This window comes from Myiozetetes cayanensis, unplaced genomic scaffold (genome assembly GCF_022539395.1).
Source record: "Myiozetetes cayanensis isolate MyiCay16 unplaced genomic scaffold, myiCay2020 scf4, whole genome shotgun sequence".
Lineage (NCBI taxonomy): Eukaryota > Metazoa > Chordata > Aves > Passeriformes > Tyrannidae > Myiozetetes > Myiozetetes cayanensis.
Window position 1 is genome coordinate 35866299 of NW_026087631.1, and position 9750 is coordinate 35876048.

At 41.4% G+C, this 9750-nt stretch overlaps 1 protein-coding gene across 1 annotated transcript; it reads left to right on the top strand.

Annotated features, from left to right (window-relative positions):
* The first annotated feature begins 1055 nt into the window (after positions 1–1055).
* On the top strand, positions 1056–8494 carry ISCA1 (iron-sulfur cluster assembly 1). Its single transcript, XM_050329792.1, has 4 exons — positions 1056–1267; positions 3308–3361; positions 5047–5152; positions 6057–8494. Exons 1-4 carry the CDS (start codon positions 1187–1189, stop codon positions 6203–6205), a joined length of 390 nt encoding a protein of 129 aa, XP_050185749.1. The 5' UTR covers positions 1056–1186; the 3' UTR covers positions 6206–8494.
* The last annotated feature ends 1256 nt before the right edge of the window (positions 8495–9750 follow it).

Sequence of the window (9750 nt, forward strand, 5' to 3'; positions counted from 1 at the left end):
CAGGGCCTCAGCTCTGGCGCCAGGAGCACCTCCTGCCCCTCCTTCAGCGCTGACCTTGGTGTCTACCTTGTTGTTCACATGTTCTCACTCCTCTCTTCCCTGGCTGGCATTCTTTCTGTGCCACAACCTTCTGTTTTTAAATATGTTATCACAGAGGTCTTACTGTTACTCCTCAATGAGTCAGCCTTGGCCAGCAGCAGGAAGTCCGTCCTGGAGCCGGCTGGCATCGGCTCCATTGGGCAGGGGAAGCTTCTAGCAGCTTCTAACAGAAGCCACCCCTGTAGTCCCCCCACTGCCAAATTCCAGCCACAGAAACCCACTACAGGGATTAAGGAGGTATAAATTGCATTTGTACATAGGCTTCCCCCCTCCCAAGTGGGGAAGACTTCAGCTTCAGGCCAAAGGTGCATTTAAACCCACCTGCCCCTAAGTTGGAGTGGTTTAGTTGAGATGCTTGCACAAATTGTGTGTGAAAAGACAGATTTTTTGTATCTAAAGACAATGCAACTTTCTTAATTATGTGTGGAAAAAGATACTGTACACTCACTACCAAACTCTTCAGAACTGCTAAGCCCGGAACTGGGGATCCCAAGTAAGAGGTGGTAAGACCCAGATGTGTCGCTTGTGCTTGGGCTTCATAAATACAAGTTTAAAGTATTATCTAGCATGTTTAAGGATGCTGTTAGAGGAAATTAAAACAAAAAAAGGTAGTTGTTGTTTTCCTTCTGGCATAACCTGTCTGGGGCGTATCGCACCAGTTGCAGGTTCTGAGTCCTGTGCACTTTGCTCAGGGATTTGTCCAAACTGCATCACTCCACGCACATCTTTTGCCTGCTGAGCCAAAGCTCCCTACGGAATAGCCATACGCACAGTTGTTTTTTTAAACGCTTGCCTATGAGACTGTCAATAAACATTCAGTATCTTCTCCCCAGTGGTGATCGGGCAAGAAACCTTCCACTATCTAAAGGAGGTGGGGTTTTTCGCTGCGTCCTCCGCCGCCAAGGCCTGAAGGGCAGCGCGTCCGCCCCGGCCGGGCCCGCCTGTGACGGGCGGCGGCTCCGCCCCGTTCGGGGGCGGAGCCGCCGCCCGTCACAGGCGGCCCGGCCGGGCGGCGCCGATCGCGGTGTCGTCAGTGCGGGCGGGGCGGGCGGTCGGCGCTGCCCATGGCCGAGGGCGGCGGTGCGCCATGGCCTCGTCCGTGGTGCGGGCCACGGTGCGCGCCGTCAGCAAGCGCCGGATCCAGGCGACCCGCGCCGCCCTCACCCTGGTCAGTGCCGCCCGGTGCGGGCAGCGGGCGGGGCGGGACCCCGGGGGAGGGCCCGCGGCTCGTCGGCTGCGGGAGGGAGTTGCGCCACGGCTTCCCCGGGCCCCCCGTCGCTGGCCCGCGGAGGGGCGGCCGCCCCTGGCGGCGGCGGCGGGTAGGGATGGGGACGGGGACGGGGAGGGGTCGCCCCGCCGGGCCGGCTGGGGAACCGCGGGGTGCCGGGGCGGCACCGGAGCGGGGCCCTCGGTGCGCAGGGCCTAATGTTGCGCGGGCACCCGAAGGAGTGTGTTTTGTGTATTTATTTAAATTTTTGTGGGTTTTGTTTGTTTGTTTGTTTGTTTGGTTTTTTTTTAATTTTAAATTTTTAAAGTTTTTACCCACCGAAGCTGACGAGTGGTTGTTTTCGCGAAGGCTCTTTGTATCCTGTTGTTGATGGTGGAAGGAAGCGCATTCCGTGCTAGCGGTCGTACTTGGGGGGGTGGGGGGGGAGGCCGCGCTTGAGAACTCGGTGTTCGGGTCGTAGGTTGGACTCGATGATCTCAGAGGTCTTTTTCTAGCCTGGCTGATCGTGAGGGATAAGTGCAGAGAAAAATTACAGTTTAAAGTCTTTTCCCTGCAGGAGCAGGGGCAGATCGTGTGCACGCACAGTTTACAGTCGTTTTTCAGAGCAGATAGTTCCTTTCCAGTAGTGGTTCTGTAACAAACGAAGACTGGTAGCTGTAGTTAGAAAAAAAATTTCTATTGCAAGGCTGTTTGTCGTTTGCTTTGTGTGTTTAAGCCGGCTCATAGTAAGAACTTCATCTTACTAGTGCTTTTGCTTTTCTCAGTGTCTTAGAAACTTGCAGGCATGTAATGGAAATTTTAATGTTTATGTTGCATTCTTGAATTTCTGCAACAGCTAGATCTGCACGAAAGTTGAATTTTATTTGCTGTAAAGTCACCCTCGAGGATAGTGGTAAGAGAGAAGTAGGCTGTAAGCCCTCCAGTGCCTAATTGAGAAGGACTGGTGGATGAGAGCTGGACATGACCCAGCAGTGTGCACTTACAGACCAGAAAGTCAATCATATCCTGGGCTACATCAAAAGCAATGTTGCCAGCATAATGAAAGAGGTGATTCTGCCGCTCTACTCTGCTCTAGTGAGATGTCACCTAAGTACTGCATTCAGCTGTGGTGCCCCCAACACAAAACAGACATGGGACTGTTGGAGCAAGTCAAGAGGAGGCCATGAAGTTGATAACGGGAGCGGAGCACCTCCCCTACCAAGACAGGCTGAGAAAGTCGGGGTTGTTCTGGCTGGAGAAGAGAAGGTTTTGTGCAGACCTCATGGCAACCTTCCAAGTACCCAAAGGGGACCTACAGGGAAGCCAGAGAGGGACTCTTCGTCAGGAACTGTAGTGATAGGACAAGGAGTAGTGGGTTCAGACTGAAAGAGGGAAGTTTAAGTTAGATTTATGGAAACAGTTCTTGCCGGTGAGAGTGCTGAGGCACTGGAACAGGTTGCCCAGCGAAGCTCTGAATGCACCATCCCTGGCAATGTTCAAGACCACACTGAATGGGGCATTGAGTGGCCTAGTCTAGTGGAAGGTTCCCTGCCCGCAACAGATGGGTTGGAACGAGATGATCTTTAAGGTCCCTTCCAATCCAAACCATTCTATGATTCTAACAACCAAAACCCCTACTTTAATAGGACTGCAGTTCTTGAGGTATCTGTTTGCTGACAGTGTGGGTGGGGAGGCAAGTGGAGAGTTAGTGTTCTGTATAGATTAGTTTCAACAGACATCTGTTTTACAGCAGAGTGTGTATCTCCAGAACAGGCATCAGTTTCAAGTAGAACACAGAACAGTCAATACTGATAGGTGGCTGATGCTGAAGGGGGACTTTGCAGGTAGAAAACAAATGTAAACTAAGAAAATCTGAGTACACGGAGTTGGAATAATAGAATTTTTTATAGTGAAATTAAGTACATTGCACACTTTAATACATACAAACACCGCAAATAAACAGGAAAATTTCAAATGTATGTATATGGTTCTGTCTTTCAGACCCCATCTGCTGTTCAGAAGATAAAAGAGCTTCTGAAAGATAAACCTGAGCATGTAAGTATAGATAGGCGGGGTCAGTCTGTAGGTGGTGCTAAGGTATTAGCACAGCTCATGATTGCAAACAATTTCTGGCTAACTTAGAAGTTTGAAATAAACACTGAGGTGTTCATTAGTGAAATCAACATCTTTTTTTGGAGGGGAATGCATAAGCTTGTTTCTCTGTCAAGCTTCATTTTGTTACAAAATGAAATACAGGAATGAAATGAAATGCAGGAAATAACTGACTATAATGAGATTTCAATGTACAGTTACCATTGAGATTAAAGAAGCTGAAGAAATTTTAAGTCACAGTGGTGACTTCTAGAGGGGAAAGAGATCTTCAGCTGTTGATATTTAGAAGTTATTTAAGTTCTTTTAGAAATTCTCACTGTGAAGTATGCAATAATAGAATTATGTTCATATGCATTAGAAAACATCTAATTCTTAGGAAACTTACCAGACAATGTATTTTTTCAAGCAATCATTGTTTCCCTAGATAACTAATTGAGCCTGTCATCTTTTCTTCTTTGGCGAAAGACACAAGTCTTCCTTTATAGCCATTGTAAAACAAAGCATTAGATTTTCTTTACTGTAAATATTATTATTACAAGAAGAGTATTTCTCTTTTCTCTTTAGTACAAGGCCCATTGTTTGTTTTGCTTCCTGCACATCTGGAATTCACTAGACTATTTGTTCTAATGTTTTAAACCATCCTAAGGAATCCTTGGGCCTACAAGTTACATGGCAATTTCCTTGCTATAAACAGTGTTTACGTTTTCCAAGCTGTTACTTGGTAGCAGTTCCTGTAGAGAAAGGTCCGAAAGAATCAGACACAGTTTGAGAGCCCATTTGATGACAAGTAATATGTTTTGATACATTTTTATCATAACATTGATTACAGAGATAGATAATAAAATTAGCCTCTTCAGTTATGAAGCATTGGTGTGTGGAAGGTGATACAAATACTTCCGAAAGATTGTTGTGCAGAAATACTTTTCAATTTCATTAAAACCTTTTCTTAGCTCTTTCCTTACAGGTATCCTCTTTTTGTCAGACTTGTTGAATGCTGTAAGTGTTACTGACTAGGTTAGCTTTTAAGGTCAATTGAAACAGTAAGCAAATACACATACTTGATTTAAGGGAAGGGATTGCTTTTTAGGTGAAACTGGCAATAAAGGTAATGAAATCAAAGTAAGTTTTTCAGAACTTTGGTTTGAAGTAAGTTTTCTGATGGTGTCATTGCAAGAGTTCTGTGAAAATCTAGTAACTGCCCTTGTCTGGTCTCACAGCTTTATAATTAATTTACCGTCAATAATCTTAATGTAGCACCCTAATTAGCATCCGAGTAAACTTCCATTTAAAGTCACAAAAATAGTCTTCGAAATTTGACTATCTTATGAGACCCGGTACTTACTAGGATGCCAACAATTTGTTATTTCAAAACTTTGACATCCTTTAAGGCTTGATCCATGGCAGCAAGTATCTGATATTTTCTTGTACCTTGGCAGTCAAATTTGTAAAAGGAAAAACATGTTACCTCTTAATCCATTAAGGAAATTCACTGGTGTATTAAGGCAGTGAAGAGTAATAAACGTCAGCGTTTTGTTGTTCTGCATACTTTTTAACTTGTTGTTCCATAATAGGTTTTAAAAGACAAGTCATGCATGTGGTGGTGGCTTTCTGTTATCTATTTTTTTTAGGTGGGTGTGAAAGTGGGTGTTCGTACAAGGGGATGCAATGGACTTTCTTACACGTTAGAATATACAAAATCAAAAGGAGACTCTGACGAAGAAGTAGTTCAAGATGGTGAGTTTCTGGTGCAACAGAAGAACATTTGGTGGTGGTGGGGATAAAAACCAGTAATTCTGAGAGAAGAACATTTGTTTTTTCAAAGTTTTGGGTCGTCTTGTTGGATTCACAGACTTTAAGAAGTGTTGCCACGTGCAAGACCCAATGGAAACTTCACACACACCAATATGATATTTTGGAAGCTTCATCTTTATTGGAAATTATACTTACTTTTATACAGTTCAGTAACTACCACATATTTGACTACTTAACTTATTATTGGTCACACACACAAAACACACACTGTTCACACGATTATTATTGGCTAGCCAACATATCTTATATTCTAAATTCTTTTCCTTCTAAATTCTTTCCTTCTAAATTTCCTTCTAAAAATTATTTACATGCCTCCTGACAGGTCTAGCTCAAACTCCTGCCTGCAGGTGTTGTTTTTCTCGTTCCTGCAGATGTTCAGTCCTTGTTGTGTTCTCAAAACACTTAGTCCTTGAGACTCCTCAAAGTCCCATCAGCTGGTTCACTACTGCCTTGACCCAAAAGGTCTCTAATTCTCCTACAAAGAAGGGTGTGAAAGGGTTTACTGTCTGTATTGCATGGGAATTGTGTACTGAAACTGAGATTCGTTCCCAAGTTCTACAGCTTCTTATTATCATTGTTTTTTGTCCCCCATCAAAATACAGACATGCATGTCCACACACAAGTAACAGTTCTAGACTGTTGCCAGACTTCTGTATGTAGAGTGAAAACAGTGATGAAAGTGCCCCAAATTAGGCCAGGGAAACCCAAGTTGTACTGGTAGTCTTCTATTTAGCTCCTTTCTTTTTAATCACCTGTCAGAAGAGAATTTCAAAGTGAACAGTGATTTTGCTGTATGTAATTCCTTCTTTTTTCTGTTGTCTTTAAGGGGTTAGAGTGTTTATTGAGAAGAAGGCACAGCTGACACTTCTAGGAACTGAAATGGACTATGTAGAAGATAAGCTGTCCAGTGAATTTGTTTTCAATAACCCAAACATCAAAGGAACATGTGGCTGTGGAGAAAGCTTTAACATCTGAAATCTCAGGACTACTTCTTTGACTTTGAACAGCCCATACTATTATGACGTTTGGAAGCAGATGTGTTTCCTTCAGGTTCGTAGGCTGTGTAAAGTGGGGATATTATTAAGAAAAATAAATAATTTTGAAAATGTAAGCTGTGTGGTAAATTCTACCACTGATGTAGTTATCCTGTAATTTGTCATGAATTAGGATTTAAAAGGTAAGAACAGTAAGTGCTACAAGTAACATCTCTGTACTTCCACTTGCCAAGGAAATAAAATCTCACTGTTCTTTTCCTTTGTCATTTTCTTTGTCCATCCTACTCATACTTGCCCGTCCAAAACCCATTTGAAAGAATAGATGTGTTCTGCTTTGATTCGGAGAAAACAAACAAATGAACAAAAAACCCCAACCATTTGCACGTGTGTGTTTATAGCAGTTTTTACATACAGGCACACAGTCCTTGCTTGCTTTATAGTTTTCTGATGCTTTCTTCATTTTGCAAGTTCATTTCTGGTGTTTTATCTGCCCTTAAATCCAGGGAAATAGAAGTGTTGTTCTTGTATTAATATGGTGGCTACACTGCTTGTAGAAATGCTTCAGAGAGGGCTAGCCTAAATTTAATTCTTTTCCTTTTCTTGTTGAAGGAACAGTCTCTGCTATACTTGGTCATTTTCAGAACATGAAATATTTGGGCACTGGAGGACTAAACCACGATACACACGGGCCTTGTTTTTCACACTTCTGTTGTTTTGTCGATCTTCAATTAAATTGAAGAGTTGATAAAACTGCCTCCACATTCTGATTCCCCATGCTCACAAGAGTGAGCACTCTGTGTGTGCACCAAAAGCTATGAATGCTTTTTTTGAGAGACAAATCTTAGATTTCTCATTACTACTAATTTTTTTGTTTGTAGTCATGTCTGCTACTAATTTTGTTACAGTGTGAACTCTTCTTCGTAACTCTCTAGGTATAGGGTTTTTTCACCAAAGCTTATGGTAGCTTCTATTTAACTCCTGTATTGAGGTTAACTTGGTAACAAGAGAACGTGTGTTTATAATTTCAAAAAAATTAGTATTTCATAGTAGTTTTAATCTAGACAGTAATTAAAATAGTATAAAAGGCCATTTTTTCTTTGGAATTTAAATGTACCTAATAAGAATTTGGGTTTTTTAAAACAAATGTTTTTCAAGCTTATCCAGTCTTCAGCACTTTGTTGCTGGTGCTGAGGTGGAAGTGTAAAATCTCTCCAGATGTTCCCAAAATCTCTTACGAGAGAGGAACTGTTCTGCCCATATATGTCCTGATTATCCAAAGAATACACTGTGCAGCTAAGCTGCTCACTTGTGCATGAGAGAAGATAACGTCTGCCTGGGCAACTGATTGGAACAGGTGGTGAAATGGATGCAAATAAAAAGCAGAGGACAACAGGGATCTTGCAGTCAAGAACAAGAAAGGGTTGAGATGGGAGTGAACTGAGAGCATTAAGGCTGCATGTTGACAGTCTGGAGGTCATCTTGATCTGGACACTTGTGCCCATATGCCTTTCACCAACTGCTGTAGACATAGAACTGCAACTGTGGTTTGGTTCTTCCCTCTTCACTTTCCCCAGGCCAGAGGGAAGAATAAAAATTGAAAAATGAAATAATGCTTCATCTGCTTTATGTAGTGCACAGGAACAGAATGTCAGAATTACCTATAGTCTAACACTAAATACTTGAATTGTGGCTGTATGTCAACTTTTGAAATAAAAACACTGTTTCCTTGAACAGTCAAGTGCTGTGCAGAGTTACTTTATGTAGTAATTCGGAAATCACTGGTAATACACTGGCTGAGTGCTTCTGTAGTGCCGTAAGTCTTTCAGTCTTGCCAAACTAAAACATGACATAGCTGCATTACACCTGAAACTCCAATGCATTTCTCTGCTTCTTACTAGAAATAAGACTTCAAATGTGATGACACTGGTGGTTGCTAAAAGTGCTGGTACTTACTCATTTAACTTGTTTTGTGGTGGAGGGGGTTGGTTTGAGATTTATTTTACACCTGTGGCATGTATAGCAATCCTTTTCATGTGTTTGTGTGTATACCCTGAATGAAAGTTTGCACTTTTGTATTCCCATGAAATAATTATCTAAGTTGTCACCTTACTTAGACAACTAATGCACAATGTGTTAAACTTCTGCTAAAGTGCTATTTACAGTTGCATATGAACATGACTTTGTTGATTGATCTATTATAATTTTATGCAACTATATATGTAGAGTCCACAATTATAATAATAAATATTACCTGTTGATAACCATGAAATATTCCTATCTTGAACAATTTTTTTAAGTAATAAAGCGTGGGGAGAGAACAGGTTTGTGTGCTGGGATTACAAAGTTGAGGCAATGCTATTGTTACCTGAGTTAGTATTTCTCAAAAATATTAAACATTTCCAAATATTATTATATTCCACCACTGAAAGGGCATAGAAACATATTGTGGGGGAGAATTAGTTAACTACATATGTAAGGTATTTACACATACCCAGAAGGGTGACTAAATGCACAGGCTTCTATTAAACTTCATAACACAGCTTTCTCGGGGTAAAAATTCTGGCAGGCAAGATTTTGAAGGCTTTTATGTACCAAAAAGTCATTGTGGTATGTTTTAATGCAGGATAATGATTTTGACCAAAGTAACTGTTGACATAAAACTTTCTTTTAACTAGTGAGACAGTTTGAGGGGGAGAGTCAAAGGGCATACCTGGCCATTCCACTTAAGTGCTGTACCATGGCATTAATACCCTGTAGTGTACAGTGCTCACGATACACTTGGGGTTTTCTCTTAGGTATAGTCTTTCCATCTCTGAAGTTAGGTTTCCTTTTCCTGTTACATGAAGATTCTGAACAACAGAAGGTGGAGTAATAAATTCTGGAAAAATGTGAGAGATCACTGATACAATTGCATACTCATGATGCTGGAGAGAGAGAAACAAATCCTTCATTCCTCAGGAGCCTGCAAAGGCAACAGTAACCTTTCTGTTCCAGCTCATACAGAACCTATAGAAACAAATTGCTTACAGGACCAGGTCAGTATCCTTGTTTATATAACTCTTTTTGAACGGCTCAGATGAACTTTGTTTATGAAAATATTGTACAGTTCAATATGCAAGTCATCTGCACAACAGGTAATAGGACAAAATGAATAGGAACTACAAAATAAGATGCAGGTAATGAGACTGATTTTTTCATGTAAAAGAAACATCCTTTTTTTTTTTTTTTTTTTTTTTTAGTTAATCCTGTATTCTGTAGGTTGCTACTGTTGCGTTTGGGGTTTGTTTTTTTCTTTTTTATTGTAATTACTATTCTTCCCATTTATTTAAATTACTGCCTTTAGTAGTGGAAGAAATCTCCAGCTATACCATTATTGTACTTACACTGTCTGCCTGGCCATTTATTAGTCAAATTTTATGATGCTAAAATTTTGCATTTTTCTTACAGAAGAATTCCATAGTTGTCTGATGTGGCAGAGTGTGCACCTCTGTCTTCGTCCCAGAGGAACCCTCAAAAGAGTACTCA

Coding starts and splice junctions, on each gene's coding strand:
- ISCA1 (XM_050329792.1), top strand. CDS start 1,187: ATGGCCTCGTCCGTGGTGCGGGCCACGGTGCGCGCCGTCAGCAAGCGC. Junction 1,268..3,307: donor CCCGCGCCGCCCTCACCCTG/GTCAGTGCCGCC, acceptor TCTGTCTTTCAG/ACCCCATCTGCTGTTCAGAA. Junction 3,362..5,046: donor TGAAAGATAAACCTGAGCAT/GTAAGTATAGAT, acceptor TATTTTTTTTAG/GTGGGTGTGAAAGTGGGTGT.